General features: G+C 40.1%; 1 protein-coding gene across 4 annotated transcripts in view; it reads left to right on the forward strand.

Moving 5' to 3' along the window:
• The window catches only part of celsr2 (cadherin, EGF LAG seven-pass G-type receptor 2), a 64,528-nt gene extending 44,322 nt beyond the window's left edge, over window positions 1-20,206 (forward strand). Inside the window, exons 8-34 of one of the 4 annotated variants that reach the window (XM_065954502.1) lie at window positions 147-272; window positions 3,446-3,609; window positions 4,215-4,394; window positions 4,488-4,601; window positions 4,889-5,045; window positions 5,193-5,334; window positions 5,418-5,538; window positions 6,562-6,745; window positions 6,867-6,968; window positions 7,098-7,192; window positions 7,344-7,553; window positions 7,753-7,936; window positions 9,575-9,893; window positions 10,484-10,651; window positions 11,090-11,213; window positions 11,345-11,545; window positions 11,632-11,806; window positions 12,556-12,668; window positions 13,040-13,122; window positions 13,981-14,107; window positions 14,239-14,349; window positions 14,769-14,899; window positions 14,984-15,069; window positions 15,158-15,322; window positions 17,262-17,483; window positions 17,605-17,827; window positions 18,924-20,206. In XM_065954502.1, the coding sequence (XP_065810574.1) occupies window positions 147-272; window positions 3,446-3,609; window positions 4,215-4,394; window positions 4,488-4,601; window positions 4,889-5,045; window positions 5,193-5,334; window positions 5,418-5,538; window positions 6,562-6,745; window positions 6,867-6,968; window positions 7,098-7,192; window positions 7,344-7,553; window positions 7,753-7,936; window positions 9,575-9,893; window positions 10,484-10,651; window positions 11,090-11,213; window positions 11,345-11,545; window positions 11,632-11,806; window positions 12,556-12,668; window positions 13,040-13,122; window positions 13,981-14,107; window positions 14,239-14,349; window positions 14,769-14,899; window positions 14,984-15,069; window positions 15,158-15,322; window positions 17,262-17,483; window positions 17,605-17,827; window positions 18,924-18,948 (4,052 nt within the window). In that variant the 3' untranslated portion in view covers window positions 18,949-20,206. The remainder of the gene's footprint in view (window positions 1-146; window positions 273-3,445; window positions 3,610-4,214; window positions 4,395-4,487; window positions 4,602-4,888; window positions 5,046-5,192; window positions 5,335-5,417; window positions 5,539-6,561; window positions 6,746-6,866; window positions 6,969-7,097; window positions 7,193-7,343; window positions 7,554-7,752; window positions 7,937-9,574; window positions 9,894-10,483; window positions 10,652-11,089; window positions 11,214-11,344; window positions 11,546-11,631; window positions 11,807-12,555; window positions 12,669-13,039; window positions 13,123-13,980; window positions 14,108-14,238; window positions 14,350-14,768; window positions 14,900-14,983; window positions 15,070-15,157; window positions 15,323-17,261; window positions 17,484-17,604; window positions 17,828-18,923) is intronic. The other 3 variants (XM_065954504.1, XM_020642126.2, XM_065954503.1) reach the window with 3 other exon arrangements.
• The last annotated feature ends 712 nt before the right edge of the window (window positions 20,207-20,918 follow it).

The following is a 20,918-nucleotide window of genomic DNA, read 5'->3' on the forward strand; positions in this document are numbered from 1 at the left end:
TACACAAGAAAGCAAAATAGAAGAAGTCTCGTCAGTGGAAATGATCATTGTAGCTCTATGAATACTGAATTACCTTCTGACTCTGAAATAATGCGGTAGAGCAGATCAAACGGATAGATCAACCTCTTATTTTCCCGCCCTCCTAGGATGCTCTGCCAAAAGACATTTCTGCAACAATAACCCGTGTATGAATGGAGGCACCTGTGTGAACCTGTGGGGCTCCTTCAGCTGTGACTGCCCGCTTGGATTTGGAGGGAGAACCTGTGAAAGAGGTGAGTGTTTCAAGTAAAAGACGGGGATTACACATAAGAGGACACCTGACTCACATTTGTCTGCAGTTTGACTATCCTCGATATGTGTGTGACCCGAGAGTGAACTCAGTAAAGACCCCACACCACTACTGCGTTTTGCATTCAAGAGTAACATGTCAAATATCAACAGTGTGTCATGTTTAGTGAATATCTGACTTGTAATCAGTAATTCAAAGCCATAAAAAGCATTTTTATTGTCTGCAATAGTGCTTGTTGAGGAAATTACTAAGAACTTGACTTCACACAATAAGACTCAGTTGATAAATGAAAAGTTCATACATACAAGAATACTCTGGAGCAGAGATGGAGTAGCAAGCACACGTCTGATGCTGTATCCCTGCTATGCCAATTCTCCCAAACTCTTCGACAGGCTTTGCATATATAGAAAAGACATTATTGACGTCAGAGTCACACTGACCTAAACTAATCTGTGACGTCAATTTAGAACAGACACCAAGTCTACCAAACATGCAGATATAAAGGGGAAGACCCTCGACACACTAAGCTGTCCTTGGTTTCCAGTCACAGCTGAACTCTATCTGACATCAGAGAACAGTGAATAAACATAATGATGTTTGTACATTTAAATCTTAATACATAGGTAAAGAAATTCCACCACACTGCTGATGGCTGATTCATGACAAAATCACGGTCAGCTGTGAGAGAAAAGCTGCTTCCTGTGATTTTCAAATGTTCAAGAGTAATTGCTTTTTGGGGCGCGCTGGTGGCGCAATGGTTAGGGCGCGCATCCCATGTATTGAGACTCTCATCTCAAGCGGTAGGCCCGGGTTCGCTTCCACCCGTGGCCCCCTTCCGCATGTCATTCCCCACTCTCTCTCCCTGGTTTCCGACTCTATCCACTGTCCTCTCTCTGCATTAAAGGCACGAAAAGCCCAAAAAATAAATCTTAAAAAAAAAAAACATTTGACATTTGAACACATACAGTAAACTTCTTATGTTTCTGTCCCTGTGTTCTCCAGTGTCTGTTTTTGTTGCACCTGATCCGCTGCAGCTGTTAGCTGTGCTGATTTATGGTGTGCAGCAATTTGAGATTAGAGAAGAGAAGGAGGAGGAGAAACGGTCCATGTCAAAGACTAGCAAAACAAAACACACACTTTTTTTTTTGTTGCTTAAAGAAGAATATGTTGTACATTTTTTTTGTCTTTCAAATGTCTTTATGTAGAGCAGATAAAATAAAGCGAGGATTGGATTTGTTTTCCTGCAGCGCAGTAGAGATTGATATTCAAAGGAGGACAGATGTGTTCATTAAAGTGCAAGAGCTGTATAGGAAGTGGGCCATAAGGCTGATGTGTTACTGATCTCTGAGAGGGATTTAATCAGCTCTGATAACTTGAATATGTAATAATGAACAACCATCTTGAGCAGATATACAGTTGCTTATGTATGAACAGTATGAGATTTAAAACTTGCACTAACAAAAATCTACTTGTTTGTTTATCAAATTGTGTTTTGAGTCATTTTTCAACCAGAAAAAACAAAAATAAATTCAGGAATTCCTCCTTTTTAGATGTGAGAACTGTCTTCTTTAGTTTTATGTGATACTTTATTCAATATTTAGGGCATTTGTAGAAAATTTGTTTTTTTATCCGCCTTGCTTTGTTGCAGACCTCTGATGGTGAGTTTATGTGAAAAATACCCCCTTAAATACTAAAGGTGTTTTCAGGCTGCATATATGTCAGACAGAGTTCATGGTTTTATTTATTTATTTTTAAAGTGTTTTATTTGTGGATTTCAGACATTGAGACTGCACAGTGGTTTCTCTCTCTGCATCTGGTTCCTCTCAGCAGTGACTGTCACAGCACATCAGGTTTATTTGCCGTCACTAATCGATCATTTCGATCGGGTGCTTTTTTCTTCACTCAGTACTGAGACGGCTTAATGAGAGGGTACCTGTTTACCGCCATGAAGAGTGTCCTTTCCTGTCACTGTGTTTTCGTAACAAGCCAGAAAGATTCTCCTGGACCCTAAAGTCGTTGCATGGGTGCATCCTCCTTCTAAATCATGAACTACACAGTAAAAACTACATTTGAAATGTAAATGTAGTTGCTACTGTAAGTGTTCAGTCATTGGGGGTTTTAAAGATCCCCTCCAGACACTTTTTCAGATATATTTTAAAAATCTGCTTTGAATAATATTGTCTGAAAAAGTCAATTTATTCTCGCAAAACTTTTTATTCCCGTGTTAAAAATAGAAGAAACATTTCTTCTGCCTGATTGACGAAAAAGAACCCATGAATATGAAAATATTTAGTTTCAGATGTTTAACCGCTGGACATTAAACATTCCTTCACTGAGAGGTCTTTTGTGACTTAAATATGTGCACTGGAGGTTTGAGGTTTTCATATTACCACAGTGTGATAGTAAGTTTATGAACTGAGTTTGGCCTCCACACTAGTCTTAATGCTGTAAACCCTGATGAGGATCAGGATGGAGAATTTCCTGCAGATCAAAGTGAAAACATCTTTCTGGCATAAAAATCTCCATGGGCATCTTTCTGCACTGAGAAGCTCAAAAATCACAGCCTATGAAAAAGAAACCTCAACAGATATTTGACTTCTGGGAATTTATATCAAGTATCAAGTTTTTATCTTTGACTCCTGAACTACCTGAACTTTAGAGCAGGAGGGTTGAATTGTAAAGATTGTTCCAAGAACATCTGATTTCAAATATCCTCATTGGTTTTCAGTAGATTGGTTCAGTAAATTGTTTTTTGTTTTTTTGGGGGTTTTTTGTAAATTTTATTTCATTCAAACAAACAATAAAGTTAAGACATAAACATAAAATCTCAAATTTTGAATGAAAAGGAGCAGAAAGAAGACTAATCTTATAATATCTGCCCCTCTTTCACAAAACATTAATTAAAACAAAACAAAACACTTCATTCCAAAACAATTTAAATTAAAATAAATTGGCTGCAGGCAAAGGATGCAGATAAGTAAATTGTCTTTCTGTTTGATAAACTAAAGGAGTTCTTCAGCTGTGATAAGAAAAAAATAAAGGACTTGATAAGTGACAGACATGACTTTGAAACTTTCTCCTTTCATTAACCTTGACCACTCCACTCCTTCCATCCTCTCTACACTTCATCTGCTTCTTGTTGTCTCTATGCTGTAGTGATGGCCAGCCCGCAGCGTTTCCTGGGTAACAGCCTGCTGCAGTGGAACAACCTGGCTGCGTCCTCTGTCCCATGGCACATAGAGCTCATGTTCCGCACACGTCAGGCCAGCGCCACGCTGCTGCACATCTCCTCTGGCATGCAGCACAACCTCACTCTGCAGGTGAGAGCGACGTGAAGTCTCATTTATTCTCTCTGCACATGGATACACTCAAACTCACTTAACGGCTACAGCAGGATCTCTGTCTGCTAAAGGGGGAGTTTCATCACTATTGCATTTTTTAGCTTTGCTGAAATGTTGCAATGAACAGCAATTTATCCTTAAGGGAGTCCTTTAAATGGGAATAAAATTGAATTTTTAGAGTAAAAGAGTTTATTTTGATGTGTGTAAAGTCAAGCAGTCCGCACCTGAATCTTATCTAACATTGTAGGTTTGAGGCTCCACCTGTTGGTCATTTGATGTCAGAGGATGACTTTTCCACTTATTGTAACTTCTGAGGCATTTTCAGCCCGTTTGTGTTCAGCTGCTTGTCTGGACTAACGCCTCTTTAAAGTGACATAACTGTCTGATGAGATATTTACAGCATCTAAAGGTTTGACCTCCGACAGTGTGAAAAACAAACAACAATCAGAGCTCTCTCTGTCTGCTCATCATGTGATGTGTTGCTCATTCTCAGTGCTCTCTTTTCCCCCCTCTGTTATTGAGCTTGAAATCAATCTCCCCCTGCTGTCTACTCACTCTCCTCCGCTCTCTCCCTGCCTGTGTAGCTGCGCGACGGGAGTGTGCTGATGGGGCTGCACAGAGGAGAAAACTCCACTCTGTCCCGTGTGGAGGAGATGCTGGTGAACGATGGAGACTGGCATCACCTGCAGCTGGATATCAGCAGTCTGGGGGGAGCGGCAAGTCACCACAAAGCAGTGTTGTCTTTAGATCAGGGACTCTACCTGGTGAGTGTTGGATCCTAGTTTCTGTAAATCTTTGGGACTTTTTAGTCTCTTGGTATAGGAAACACAAAGTCTGTGTCATACTCCTTTTTTCAGGCTAGCATGGCGGTGGATGGGAAGCTGCGAGACTCTAAGCTGAAGGCTGTGAGTGTTGGCGGTTTGGCAACGCCTGATGGGAAAGTGCAACATGGATTCCGTGGTTGCATACAGGTTCGTCCTTTCTGTAGCTACTGTATTCAAAGCAGCTTATTCAATTTTATGGTCAATTTCTACTGATGAAAAAAATGTACATTACATACAAATAGTATTTTTCTGACGTATCTCAAGATAAGTTAAACTCCCTACTGTACAACACGAAATATTCAAAAAAGTTCAACTGCAACTGTTTTGTAACATATCACATAAACATCCATCATATTTAATTTATCTCCTGGGATTTGCATCATGGTATGACTTTGTTGTCATGGATAATAACATGTTTGTGTGTTTGCCTGCAGGGTCTGCGTGTGGGCGGGGCTCTGAGTCTGTCCCACGCAAGGAAGGTGAACGTGGAGCCAGGCTGCAGCGTGCCCGACCCCTGCAGCTCCAACCCCTGTCCGGCCAACAGCTACTGCCGCAACGACTGGGAGAGCCACTCCTGCACCTGCCTCGCTGGTCAGTCAGTCTGCGAGCACACACACAAGAACCTTTAGAAATGTGTGATTTTAACATTTTGCAGAACTTTAGTTCACTGAATAATGGTCAATATTCAAAAGAGTAATATACCCTGAAAGCTAGTTTATTCTCTTTTTTCCTTCACAGGTTACTATGGCACCAGCTGCTCTGATGTTTGCTCTTTAAACCCCTGTGAGCATGAGGCAAAGTGCACCAGGAAGCTGAGCTCGTCCCGAGGTTACACCTGTGACTGTCCAAGCAGCTACTTCGGCCATTACTGCGAGAAAAAGTAGAGTTTCTCACAATAACCCGAGACTGTGTGTTATTTGATTTGTTACTCTACAGGTAAATTAATGAAATGTTTATGTACAGGACCGACCTGCCCTGTCCCAGAGGCTGGTGGGGTCACAAGACCTGCGGCCCCTGTAACTGTCAGACACACAAGGGCTTTGACTCGGACTGCAACAAGACGAGTGGAGAGTGTCGCTGCAAGGTGAGTGTGCCGACCTGCTGCTCTGATTTATTACTCTTCAAAACAAAAACCCTGCGTGTGACCGTGTGACCGTACATGAAAAGCTGAACAGAAAGGAAAAAAAAAAATGCAAAATCAGATTCGAACTGAGAAAAAAAAAAAAGTACAACGTTGTAAACTAAATGACGCCTTCATACTGCACCGAGAGAAAATGTTTTTCCAAAGACTTTAAAGACATTTTTGAAAAATCATTTTGGAGTGGTGTTACCATCGTCAGCACTTTATTATTTATTATTTATTACTTATTCTTTAGGCTGTATTTGTGTGAACTTTTACATTTAGCAGAAACAGAAAAAACAAAAAACCCTGATAAATACTCATGAAGACCTTTTCAATACAAGGTGGTAAACAGATGAGGTATGAGAGTTTAAATAATGACTCTGAAGGTGTGTTAATTCTACATTTAAATCTCTTTTCAATGTTGAAATATGAAAAATAGATAAATGATTAGCGGTTATTACATCAAAACATTTCTGGTGCAGATGGTTACTCTCTTTGTGGTTACCAGAGTTTTGGTGTTGTTAAGGTATAGTGTGAGTGCGATGGCTCTCTCTCTCTCTTTTGCTCGCTCAGTTACTGACGGTGTATGTGCGCATGAGACCTAAAGTTGTCCCTCACGCACTTGAACTTGAATGGGTCTTTAAAATGTATTCCTGCAGGCTCCACTACTATATGTATGATATATGTATATATGTATATATGTATATATGTCTTGTATTTTATGGGAATTGATTGATTATATTAATGTGCATTTAGGATCAATAAAACATGCACAGTTCTGATTAAAGATCATTGTTTTGAAATGGTTTGAATTAGAATGTTGAAATAAAGTTGGGGTTAAAAGGAAACAACCCTCAAGAAGACTAACTTCAGAGTACATCAGACTAGTTCACCAGATGTTTCTGTAGAAGCATTGTCATCCTGTGTGGTGGTGAGGTATGAATATGAAGGTGTTAATCACCTCTTCCTTTCTCCTGTTTCTAGGACAACCACTACCGTCCTGAAGGCAGCGACACCTGCCTGCTGTGCGACTGCTACCCGGTCGGATCTTTCTCCAGAGCGTGTGAAAGAGAGAGCGGACAGTGTCAGTGCAAACCGGGCGTCATCGGACGCCAGTGTGACCGCTGTGACAACCCATTCGCTGAGGTTTCTCCTAACGGCTGTGAAGGTCAGAAGACATCAAATCACTGTCTAGTTATCATAATGCTTTTATACCACTTATTCTTTGTAACACATATATATATATATTAGATAATTTTCCTTCATCCTTCCTACTCCATCTCCGTCAGTTATCTATGACAGCTGCCCTCAGGCCATTGAGGCCGGGATCTGGTGGCCCAGGACTAAGTTTGGTCTTCCTGCAGCAGTCCCGTGTCCCAAGGGAACACTCGGTAAGATGGCAGCTCATCAAATTTACATAAAATAATGGCAATATGTGAAACTTGCCTCCAGCCATATCTCAAATGCAGACTTCCAGTCACCTCTCATGTGATAATGCAATCTCTCTCTCTCTCTCTCAGGCACAGCGATACGACACTGTGATGAGCACAAGGGCTGGCTTCCCCCCAATCTCTTCAACTGTACCTCTGTCACCTTCAGCAAGCTTAAAGCACTGGTGTGTAACTTCTCCCTCACTCAGTCTTAAAATAAACCTTGCTTTTCCCACAGTATCATCCATATGTGAGACAAACACTGAGGCTTATATCTGATCCAAAGTTCAGATCATAAGTTACTGAATGCTTGTGTTTCCTCCTTCCCTCCTCCAGTCAGAAAAGTTTTCCCGCAACGTGACGCTCCTGGACTCCGGACACGTTCAGCAGACGGCGGCCATGTTGGCCAATGCCACTTTGTACACAGAGAGTTACTTTGGCAGCGATGTGAAAGTAGCGTATCGGCTCATGCAGAGTCTGCTGCAGCACGAGAGCAACCAGCAGGGTTTCAATCTCACAGCTACACAGGACGTCCACTTCACTGAGGTGAGAAAGCACGTACTGTAGATCTTTATTTATCATAACACAGGAGAGAAAACAACATGAGAACAAAACATCGCTGCAGAAACACAAAAAGCAGACTTAACAGTTTTTCATGTTTTATCTGCAGGGGAGAAGTCACACCTTGTTTCACTCTGACTGTAGCCTCCTGTCATGATGAACTCCTCTCTCTGTTTTCTCACAGAATCTGGTGCGCGTGGGCAGCTCCATCCTGTCTCCAGACACGCGGCCGCACTGGGAGCTGATCCAGCACTCGGAGGGCGGCACGGCGGCGCTGCTACGCCACTACGAGGACTACGCCAACACACTGGCACAGAACATGAGAAAGACTTATCTGAGCCCCTTCACCATCGTCACACCACACATAGGTGAGAGTTCTCCCTGGAGAACGACACGTGTGTAGATCTTCTTTCATGAGGGAGGTTATTTAATCAAGCAGAAACGAGATCATTAAATGCAGTATAGTTATTAAAGGCTTTATATGTGATTTTTTAATCCAGCAGATGTCGCCCTTGAGCACCAGCATGAAACCAAAACAACTCGCGGTGCATTGTTGTGTTAGCATGCTAATGCTAGCGATCTTTATTATGCTCGTATCTTCACACTGCATGTAAATTTACCTGAAATGAGCGTGATCTAGAAACACAGTTAAGCAGTGACTACAGTATGTTATTCTTCTTTTCTCTAGTCCCTCAATTAAACAACTTTTATACATGAGGGGAGGTGTCAGCCGGCCGGCCGGGTGATGTAAACAAAGTGAAGATAGGACTCTGAAAACTCTGAAAACATCACAGACAGTGGGACTCGGGTGTTACACCCATTGTAGACAGTCATGACTCACAGAATTATTTTCAGAGGATATACTTGATTTCTATTACATTTAAGTGTGAAAAATCACATATAAAGCCTTTAAGAATGATAACTAACAGTATGTAACTCAAGAACAGATAATAAAACACAGGTAGCTGCTCACTGAGGGCACATGACAGTAGATAACATAAAGAACCAAAAAAAAACTTTCTACTGGTTTTCTTTTTCATTTAAATGAAGAAATTAAACGTATATTAATACAAATTATTTATATGAATTGTTTTACAAATATTCAAAGGAGGAGGTGTTGTGCAACAATGTTTACTTTTAATTCATTAGAACAGTGTTTCTCAAATAGGGGTACGTGTACCCCTAGGGGTACGTGGGAGTACTGCAAGGGGTACGTGACAAATGTCTTTAAAAAAAGTTGCACCACAACAAACCAATATAACGATTTCTAGGAAAATCCATTCACTGATTAAAGACAAATTAATTAACACCATATGTTCTCTATGCAACGTTTAATAGGGCACTATTTCCAACTTGAGGATATTCATTTATAATATAGCTTTCATTATGTATGAATGTATGAAGACCACAGACATCAATTTATTCACGTTCTTTTCCAAAATTATTTCCTGAAAAAATTTCTTGGCCGGTCAAAAAAGGGGTACTTGGCTGAAAGAAATTCTGAAAGGGGGTACACTAGCCAAAAAAGTTAGAGAACCCCTGCATTAGAATAAGGTTTTGTTGTAACAATCATTCTAGCATTCATTGGATTCAGCACAGTAATGAGACTAATACTGAGAACTGTTTTTTTAAATGTGAGATCATTTTGGAGAATGATTCTTTCCAAAAGGCCTTCTTACTTTTTTTGCCCATCCAAAGAAACAAACATGTCACATTATTTAATTTTGTAACACAAGAAACAAAGAAGGGTGGGTTTGACCTTTTACCTTAAAAATCACCAGGACGGTCTGCCCATAGTGCAGATGAAAAAACTTGAAACAATAATCAAAACAAGAAGGGGAAAGTGCACCTTCATCAGCACTGAGATTACACAGTATAACAGAATGTGTCATTGTGAAGCTGCTCCACCTTCTCTGTCTCTGTAAATTGAGATGATAATAAAAGGAGATGAACTTAGGCTGTGTGTGTGTTTGTGTTTATGTGTATGTGTGTGTATTTCTTTACAGTCATATCCGTGGATCGTCTGAAAAAGATGAATTTTGCTGGAGCCAAACTCCCACGGTACCAGTCTCTGAGGGGTCCTCGTCCTGCAGACCTGGAGACGGCCGTCACGCTGCCAGATTCTGTCTTCCAGCCACCTGTGGACACAAAGGGCCATAGGCACCTGGACGTCTTCCCAGAGTCGTCGCAGAGGAACCGCTCGGCAAACAGGAAGAGACGCCACCCTGAGGACAACCAGCAGGACGCCATCGCCAGCGTGATCATCTTCCATAGCCTGGCCTCGCTGCTGCCAGAGAGCTACGACCCCGACAAGAGGAGTCTGAGGTAAGAACGAGAACCAGAACCCGCTGAAATATCTCAACCAACATTATGAAATAAAGATAATCAAAAGAGGTAAACATAGTTAAAGTTATTTCTATTGGATATGTGGAATTTAAAATGCTTAAAACAGCAATTTATAAGATAAAATAAAAACAAGTTGAGTAACACGACACACGCGTAGCAGCATAAACCTTTTTTAAACACTTTTATTGTTACCCAGATGATTTTCTTTGTTTTTAAGGGTAAATTATTAGACATGACAAAATTATATTATGGCAAGATAGACACAAAAGTTTACTAAACAATATGTCCATGAATAGTCATGACACGCCTTACTAATTACTTAAAGGGTTGACTAATTTACAAATATTCAAAGGAGGAGGTGTTGTAAATCATCATTATTGTGATATTTCTTTTACTCTTAAAATTGGTTGAAGGGCTTTTTGAGGCCCACACTTTGGGAAGCACTGTCATAGATGGTTTGAGCTTGTCATTTAGTTTGTTTGTTTGATGAACATTTGAATGTAGTTTTATCAACAGGGACTCATAAAAGTTTTAGTTTTAAATTTAACCTCTTTTTTTTTTTCCATCAGGGTGCCAAAGCGTCCTGTCATCAACACGCCAGTGGTCAGCATCACAGTCCACGACAACGACGAGCTGCTGCAGCACACTCTGGACAAACCCATCACTGTGCAGTTCCGCCTGGTGTCCACCGAGGAGCGCTCCAAACCCATCTGTGTTTTCTGGAACCACACCATACTGTGAGTACTTCTTATTGCTGTTCTCTTTTGATTTGCTTTAGCTCTTTTAGTTTCTTACATCTTTTTTAATCTTTTGTCCTCTTGGTCTCAGCTCGTGTTGTTGGGTTCTTGTGTTTCCTGGGTTCTTCTGATGGTTTTTGTGATGGTCGGGTTATATATGTCTGTTGGGTATCGTGCACTATGGGTTCTTTTCTGTTGAACTGTATTTAATTATTTTGAGTATTTTGCATTTGTTATGTTCTTGCTGTTGTTTATGTTCTTCTGTGTTTAGTTTAATTTGTTCTTGTTTTTGCTGTTTGTCAAAGCACTTTGTAAACCTGTGTTTTTAAAAGGTGCTATATAAATAAAGTTATTATTATTATTACAACAACACCCACACACTGACATACAGGGAGAGATCAGATTTTATTCTCACATTGTTCATCATGTTCATATCAGTGGCGGGAGCGGCGGCTGGTCTGCAAAGGGCTGCGAGGTGGTTTTCAGAAACAGCACCCACATCAGCTGTCAGTGTTATCACATGACCAGCTTCGCTGTGCTCATGGACGTCTCCAGGAGAGAGGTGAGACAATCTTGACACACACACACACACACACACACACACACACACACACACACACACACACACACACACACACAGATATCATCACTCTGTTATCATTCTAAACTTTTCTTTCTGTATTGTTGTGTCAGAACGGAGAAATTCTGCCGATCAAAATCCTGACGTGGAGCACGGTGGGGGTGACCCTGGGCTTCCTCTTCCTCACCAGCATCTTCCTCCTCTGTCTGAGAGCCATGCAGAGCAACAAGACGAGTATAATAAACAACGGAGCTGCCGCTCTCTTCCTCTCAGAGCTTATCTTCATCCTGGGCATCAACCAGGCCGACAACCCGGTAATCAGTTCTTCTCTGTTTCTTCTTTTTAAACTTTTCATCTTGTTTTTTTTAATCACTCATCTCTGTTCCTCTTCTCCGTGCAGTTTTTGTGCACTGTCATCGCCATCCTGCTGCACTTCTTCTACCTCTGCACTTTCTCCTGGCTCTTCCTCGAGGGGCTCCACATCTACCGCATGATCAGCGAAGTGCGAGACATCAACTATGGACCAATGAGATTTTACTACCTGATTGGCTGGGGAGTTCCTGCCTTTATTACAGGTTGGAAACCATCATGATGCTATTCATTAAAAAAAGTATAAAAATGTACCTATGCAGGGATGGAGATGCCTGGGAAAGTTTCAGCATCAAGTTTTTATCCTCAAGAATCTTTACTCTCTAAAATAAAAGGAGGCTAGAAAGATATTTTCAACACCATCATCATTTAAAAAAAAGAAAAAAATCTACTTATAAGGACACAACATTTGATTTAAAAGAGAAAATAATTGGTTATCTTGCTTTTTTAGAGTGTGTGCTTAAAAATCATGTTTTTGGTTTTCATTTATTGTTCAGTCAAAGTCACATTGTCAGAGCTGGATTAAAAACTATTTGTATCTAAATAATGACACAATTATAAGTTTTAGAATGTAAATGTGTGTGTATATTTAATGTTAGTGAATGCTTTGTATCTGCACACTTATCAGACATGCTTTCAATCTTGAAGTCTGATCTGTAATTCTTCTTCAAAGATTACAATTTCTCCAGTAAAATGTTGTCTAGTTATCCTCGCTTGACTGTTGTTCAAAAAAGTATTATTTTATTTTGAAAAGAATACTTCCTCACTTTAATGCTTCAGATGGACACCGACAGAATAGAAAAAAGGTCTTAATAGAGGTAAACAGAAAAACGAGTAAAACAGACGTTAAAATAAAAGGTTTTTGATTTGAGTTGATTCTCTCTCGACTTATTAAATGTGTCGTTGTGACTTCTGTTGTCTGATGGAGAATTTGTCTTCCTGTGTTTGTGTCCAGGCCTGGCAGTAGGTCTCGACCCTGAAGGTTACGGAAACCCAGACTTCTGCTGGCTGTCTATGTACGACACCCTCATCTGGAGCTTTGCTGGACCCATCGCCATGGTGGCCTCTGTGAGTGCCTGCAGGAGTTTGCTCTGCTCATGTAGAAACTTTGATTTAGTGGAGAGCATTTCATATTTGAAGTGAAGATTCAAATTGAAAATAATCAACAATAATCAAAACAATGATGCATGAAGATGCATCATTGTTTTTGGACACATATGTGAACTGGTCACAATGGTAATGTTAGCAGAGCCACATATCCTCATCCTGACTCATAGTGAGTGGCTCTATAGCTGTTGTTACAGCAAACACACCCGTCACTGTTCAGCTGGATCACTGTCAGCATGCGTGTGTGTTTACTCACCCTGAAATCCCCTCAGAAAGGTTTCACACACTCCTCCCGCCTCGCTGTGAGCAGTGATTCAATGTTGTGTTTACAGATGAACATCTTCCTCTACATCCTGTCGTCCAGAGCGTCCTGCTCCCTCAGACACCACAGCATGGAGAAGAAACAGCCTCGAGTGTGAGTGTCACAGGCTTTTTATCTTTCATGAGCATCAGCCCTGTTTACATGCTGTCGGATTAAGACACAATTAAAGTCGTTCTGCTAAAGTCTGCACGCACGAGGACACTCATCACCCTCTAATCAAACCAGGAAAACTTGTCAAACAACTCTTTATAGGACGTCAATAACAGCCCCATCAGCAGTGAATAACAATGACATCAGATCAAACCTTCATCTATTCAATCTGTGCTTATTGATCTGTTATAATAAACATAAATAAACAACATCAGTAAACACAGAGGGAAGAGGATGTATTTGACATTTTACTAGTCATTTCATGCTTCTTGTTTGGTGTATGGAATTTGTCTATTGTTGTACTCTTATAGAGTTTAATTGTTGACATTGTTTGTTATGTCATGTTTTAATTGATTGCAGCAGCACAAAGCAATTCTCCGTCAGAGAAATGTTCCCTTGTTGACGAGAGTAGATATTGTCTGAGGTGACTTCTCTTTGTCAGATATGATGGATCACAGAAGAGTTTAACACTTTCAAACAAGCTAAGACTTGATTGGTTTATTTTCACTATTTTCTCACATCGCAAGACTTCAATTTGAATCAGTGTTAAAAAGAAGTTGAAGCTCTGTCATGCATGAAAAATGATTTTATTTCCTGTGTTTTTAAACAAAATCTTTTCATGAAATGACCTACATGACACCTGTCTTGTACAGTGACATACTGACTCACTGTGAACATTGTATGATGACAGCTCTCCATGAGACAATGTCCACAGCTTCTGCTCGTCATGAACCTCCATCTTCACAGCTTCAGACTAACGCCTCTGTTTTCTCTCTCTCGTGATTTATCGTCATCCTGCAGCTCGGGCCTGAAGACTGCAGGTGGCGTGCTCTTCCTGGTTTCAGTGACTTGTTTTCTGGCGCTCCTCTCCGTCAATAGCGACATGATCATCTTCCACTACCTTTTCGCTGGGTTCAACTGTGTGCAGGTGAGCACATCAGCTTCCCCCCCGAAAATGAAAAATGAATTAAATTAAAAAAAAATCAAGCATTGAAACAATGCTTGATTTTTTTCTATTTCAGTTGAGTGATTTTAACCCTCTTTGTCCTCCATCCCCAGGGTCCCTTTGTTTTCTTCTTCCGCATCGTCTTCAATAAGGAAGCCAGGAATGCCATGAAATACTGCTGCAGCCGCAAGCGCCCCGATCATATGATCAAGTCAAAAGCTTCTGTAAGTCCCTACTCAGACACCTCCAGCATGTAGAGCAGAGGTTAACACATAAAAACTGATTTTATATGGACTCACATAAATCATCACATCAGCTGATCTCTAAAGTCACCACCTACTTTTCTTGACCCCGTTTGTGTTTTTATTGACAGTGTGTTAAACACTGTCATGTGTTAAGTGATGAGTCTGTGTTTTCTTTTCAACCATGAAGTTGAATAAGGTCTCCATTTTTTCCAAATTTATTTAAAATGACTTCCGAGATCAATGTCTGAAAGTTTAGAGAGGTGGACTTAGATATTGTTTGGTCTGGTAGCATAATGGGATTTAACATTTGAAAAATATATATCATATCAAGCATACTGTTTCAATAGATTGTTCTGATGTTTCTAATGGTTTGCTCGTCTCCTCTCTGATATTTCCAGGGATACAAATGCAACTCAAACTACATGGACGGCAAGTTGTACCACCTTCCCTTTGGGGACTCCAGTGTGTCTCTGAACGGGACGGTGCAGAGCGGCAAGAGCCAGCAGAGCTATGTGCCGTTTGTCCTCAGGTAAGTTAGCATTATGTTTAATAAATCAGATAAGTGTTAAAATGTCATCATCACCTGACAGAGTGATTTCTGGTGTCTTCTCAGGGACGACGGTTTAGGTAACAGTCAGGCTCACATCGCTCTGAATGACCACGCATCACTCTTCCATGAAACTAAAGAACACCTGGATGGTATCTTTCTCAGTCACTTCCTCTGATTTTGTCAAAATTCAAATAGATTGATGGACTGATTAAATTAAACTAGACTGTCTCTGTGCAGATCGTGACAGCGACTCAGACAGTGACTTGTCTCTAGAGGACGATCAGAGCGGTTCCTACGCCTCCACCCACTCCTCCGATAGCGAAGACGAGGAGGGTCCAGTCCCGCCTGATGAATGCTGGGAAAACCTGGCATCCAATGGTGTCAAGAGAACACAACAACACGGTACAAAAGCCCGTCTCACTTTAGCCCGCTGTTTTTCCTTTTGTAAGATATCATTACATTCAACTCTGTGTTTTCAGCATCAGATTTTTTTACACACCCTGCTTTTCTGAAAGTATTCATCAAATCACCAGACCCCCTTTAGCCACCTGAATCAAACATATTACATCCATGGCTGGACAAAAAGGTTCTTTTAACATAGTCCAAAGGCAACTCTGGTTTTTCCTCCTCCCAACAAGCTAAAGGGTAACTGAATTGGAGGATATGCCCTTAATAAATTGTACCAAATAAAACAATGTTGCAGTGTCAGAGTCGGCTTTTAATTCTTGTTTTATCAAACTGAGGGCTGTTTAAACTAATGTTGTGTAAACTGTAAGGACCAGAAACACCCTGTGAAACTTTTAGTATTTCAAAATGTTTATCAGAGGTGTCAAGTAACAAAGTACAAATACTTCGTTACCTTACTTGAGTAGAAATTTTGGGTATCTATACTTTACTGGAGTAATTATTTTTCAGCCGACTTTTTACTTCTACTTACATTTTCACACAATTATCTGTACTTTCTACTCCTTATATTTGAAAAATAGCCTCATTACTCCTATTTCATTTCAGCTTGTTTTCATTCTGGCTTGTCATCGTTCAAAAAAACACAAAAAAAACAAAAACCTATCCAGATAAATCGCGCCATCCGGATAGAGTGAATTTGATTGTTGTTGGATGAGAAGTATAAACACATACCATTCTGACACCCTATTGGTTTGTACGCGATCCATCGCACCTGCACATGACACAAATCACGTCACACTATAGGCATCATCATAACTTCAGCTCCATGAAACACATGTTAATGCTCAGTAGTATACATATATGGTTCTTTAATGTATTTGTACTAAAATGTGTTCATTTCCAATGGGCATAAATGCGGCCGAAACAGGTGCATCCCAAATGTTTCAACATTAACATTTTAATATAAGATAAGATAAGATAATACTTTATTGATCCCCAGAGGGGAAATTCGGACGTTACAGCAGCACAGACCAAAAAGCTCAAAAATACACATTAAATAGAATAGATAAGATAAATAAAAATAAAAATAAAAACAGGGTATATATAGTACAAAATGAATGATGAAGTTAACTGGGGGGAATTGAGACAGTATTTGCAGAGAATGACAAGTTAAAGTGACAAGTGATGATTAAAGTGACATGGTATGATCAATAGCAGCAAGTCATGTCAAACAGCAGAGAAGAGAGGCAGTGTTGTACCACAGTAATGCAGAGTGCAGTTATATAATATAATGTAGTATAATATGAACAATATAGTGTAATATAATGAAATGTTATATAATATAGACTAGTATAATAATATAATAAAAATATATAGAATGTACAGTATATATGTATATATATATTGATGCTAAATAATAATAATAATAATACAATGATAATAATGAAGCAGGTCATGTGGGTAGTGTTTTATTGGGGTGAAGTTTTGTGTCAAGGACGTACTGTTATTGTTGTCATAGGCTGCGGTTATACAGTCTTATGGCAGTGGGCACAAAGGAGCACCTGAAGCGCTCTGTTTTGCACCTGGAGATATATATAACATTATAGTCATTATGGCCTTTAGAAAAATGTTTTTGGGGAGGGGTAGTGCACTATAGGCCCCTGTGGCGTGGCCTAAGCTTTTGTCCTTAATGGCATTTTTTTCCCCTTACATTACTTTTACTTTTATACTTGGAAGTAGTTTTGAAACCAGTACTTTGACACTTTTACTTGAGTAAAAAGCTTGAGTTGATACTTCAACTTCTACAGAAGTATTTTTAAACCCTAGTATCTATACTTCTACCTCAGTAATGAATGTCAATACTTTTGACACCTCTGATGATAACATTAAACTGATATGACTGTGTCGACTTCATGTCGTTCATTTTGTTTTTCAGACAACACTCTGAATAAGAGTTACTGGCCTGTAGATTACACCGCAGCAGGGAGCGACAGCAAGCTAGCAGCTGCAGACAGATTGAAATCAGAGACTTTGGCCTATCAGGATCAGAGTCTCAGCCGCGATGGGCGAACGTTACCAGACGGGCGGACACAGGACAGCATGACGGTGCTGCTGCCCAGTCTGCCAAACCTCCATGCCCACCCTCACAGAGGTAAAGGTCTGTCGGAGTCTGGACACACCACTGTCCCTTTTTTTCTCATATTTTCAATAAATATAAACAGAAAGAAAAATCTGCACATTTTCCTAAGGATGTGACATTTTGTTTTTATCCTGTTCAGGGATCCTAAAGAAGAAGCAGCTGTCTCCTATTGTAGAAAGGAACGGTCTGAACCGCATCCACAATGAACTCTGTGAAAATGCTCCCGACACGGGGTCTCCACAGGGGTCCTGCTCGAGTGACAGACGTGCCGGTCCCACTAAACACGTCTTCCCCGATCAGCTGAACGGTGTTGCCATGAGCATCAAGGCGGGGACTGTGGACGGCGACTCATCGGGATCAGAGTGAGTGTACACCCGAGCCACACTATGTGCATGATGTGTGTAGTTTCTGTGAGCTCGTTGGATCTGTATCACTGTGTGTCACACAAGTCCCTCTGTTTGTCCCTCAAATGTCTGCGTCACTCTACGACCTGTCCTCAGTGATGTTTTCATTGCTTGTGGTCCGTCTCATACTCACAGAACTATCTTCAATGTAAAAGTTAAACCAAACGAAGACAGCACCCGTCCTGAATCTACACTAAACGTCCTAACCATTTTCAATGAAGCAGGAAGCAGTTCATCTAAATGTAGTGATGAAGCAACATGAATGATTTATGAAGCATACCTCAGGTCTTTGTTAGAAACTTCTTGTTTCAACTCTTTCTATTTATATGTAGTTTTCAGTTTTAAACATCACTTCCTTCAGACACACAGATTTACCAACTTATCAAGTTCTTTAATGCAAATTAAACAGCCTAGGCAACACGGCCACAGCTTTAGCTAAGAAAAGTTCTCTTAATGAAGAATTGAGGAACTTGATGAAGTTCCTCAGTTCAAGTTTTGTCCCTAGTCGGATTTAGATCGAGTTGAGTTGAAAAAGATTGTTCAAAGTATCAACACTACAAACATTTTTGGAGTTTCAGTACTAACCTGTAGATAAAAAGCTGTGGATTCACATGGTATATCCACTTGATAAGTGTTTATCAAAGGCACTTAGAAATGCTTTACTCGTAGAGAATATTCAAATTGTCTTTTTAACTTTAATGTAAAATAGAAGTTCACTAATCAACCGTCTTTGCTCCCTCCCCCTCTTCTTAAATCATAGATTTTTATACTTTAATTTTATCCCATGAAACTCTGATCCTCATTTACCACAATCAGGATCACTGTGTGTGTGTGTGTGTGTGTGTGTGTGTGTGTGTGTGTGTGTGTGTGTGTGTGTGTGTGTGTGTGTGTGTGTGTGTGTGTGTGTGTGTGTGTGTGTGTGTGTGTGTGTGTGTGTGTGTGTTCATCCTCTCGTGTTGATTCATCCGTTCCTTTTGTGTTTTCGTTTTGTGTTTGTGCTGCACCTTGCTCTCCATCCAACTCATCTCTCTCCCGCCCCGCCCCATGTTCCCAGCAGCCACTGCAACACCACCATGTGACGGCGCTGACAGAGGGGTGTGTCTTTGCAGGTCATAGAGCCTCATTCCTCCACATCTGACAACGACAACTGAAAAAAAGGGAGCAGCGGACTTCCCCCATGAAGACAAATGTGGAAAAAAGAAGGAATTCCCTCCAGACATTGTACGTGTGTGTTTGTGTGTGTGTTTGAGTTCATACATGTGTGCCAAACCTCAGGAGTCACAGCACTGGTCCAGGCTCACGCACACTGACACAACAAATGTCACTCTCCCTTTAAACAAATCATTTTGTTTACATACTTGAAGCAATGCACTTTTTTTTAATTCACTGCTCAATTTATTATTTTGTTTAACTTTTTTTGTAAGTGTTCAAGAACATAAATGTTGTTTTTATAAAGACTGTGGAGCATTAACGTGATCATGTTTTTGTTTTTGATTTTGGGAGGGTCATTTAGTTTTAGACTCGCAAACATTCAGGGAAATTCCACTTTCAAAACGCTACTTGTTTGTGATATCTCTTCCTGGTTCGCCTGTTTCTGTTGGAGCTGTTTTTATGTTTCAGTCTGAAGACTTTCTTTAAACGCCTCAAACGTCCACGAGGCACAAAGAGTTGGAGTGCAGCTCGTTCACAGACACTGATCCTGAAAACAAGGACTAAAGAGTGGCTGTATCTACTGGTTAATGGTAGCTCCGTATAAGCTATGTCCCCCCCCTAATGAAGGACAACAGACTGCACTGCTCAGCCTATCAGGAGGGAGAACCTGCGCCTGCAGACCCACAAAGGACTCAAAGGACATTTGATACATCTTTCGTAAATCACTGAGGGCCCAATTTTTTGTATGGATATTTAAAGTGCTCTCATTTTTCATCGATGTGTTCAGATGAATGCATTCATGCGAGTTCAGTGACTAAACAGCTGTATTTTATAGATTAGATACGCAGCCTTTTGTCATTTTGTCAAATAAAGAAATACATGCAGAGTCGTGCTGTAAAACTGTTTGATCTGTACAGAGTAGCCTGTAAATGAATCAAGGACATATCTTTAAATGTAAGTAAAGATGTAAACTGCTTTTATGAATTTTATCAGAGTTACTTCTTTTCAAAGTCATGTGATATTTGTGGATGCCATATCATTAACCATGTGACTTTATTGTAAATAATTGTCATTACATATGAGCCAGTATGAACAGATCAATCATATCCAGTCTGGTGTCCCAACAGAGAATAGTCTCTTTGACTCTGCAGCTCCTGTTTTTACTGATTAAACTGTTTTCTACCATTCCAGTCTTACCTCACCTCTCCTTCAGTGCCACATCTACAGTCATTACTTATTTATATTTTTACTCCTGTGAAATATAATGCATCTGATATGAAGGTACATGCTTCTGTTAAAGTCTTACCTCTGCTTTGAAAAATAGCTAAATGACGAAGTGTTGAATAGCAGAAATGTAAGCCTGATTATGACCATGACAATTAATATGAAATTAGAATCTTTGGATATTGAGGTGATCGTTACAGAATATGGGCTACATATTGGAACTGTAAGTTTTTTGACCAGGAAAAAAAAACTTTCTGAAGGATTTAATGAGAATTAGACCAGTAACAGAGACGATTCCAGTTAGAATGGTGGCCTGGCATCGTGTGTATCTCTGTATCTCAGAGGTGAGTCTTTCAGGGGAACTTCAAATCAGTCTGAGGTTAAACTCAAGTACGTAATCCTGACTCTTAATAGGGACAAAGATTTAAGTCCTTGACATGAAAGCTTTTATCTATAGTAGAAAAAGTAGGGGGAAGGGACTGATTTATAAGTTTTAGCCTTTTTCCAATCTACTTCTAGTTCTCTAGATGGACACCTGGTTGCTGCAATAAGTAAAAATGGATAAAGTAAACAATTTGTTAGAGATAATCTTACTCTAAAGCTTGAAATCTGTTGTAATTATTTTCTAAAATTAGAAAATATCTAAATGATGGACTTAACATAATTTTGGCTG

Source organism: Labrus bergylta, chromosome 5, assembly GCF_963930695.1.
Source record: "Labrus bergylta chromosome 5, fLabBer1.1, whole genome shotgun sequence".
Classification (NCBI taxonomy): Eukaryota; Metazoa; Chordata; class Actinopteri; order Labriformes; family Labridae; genus Labrus; species Labrus bergylta.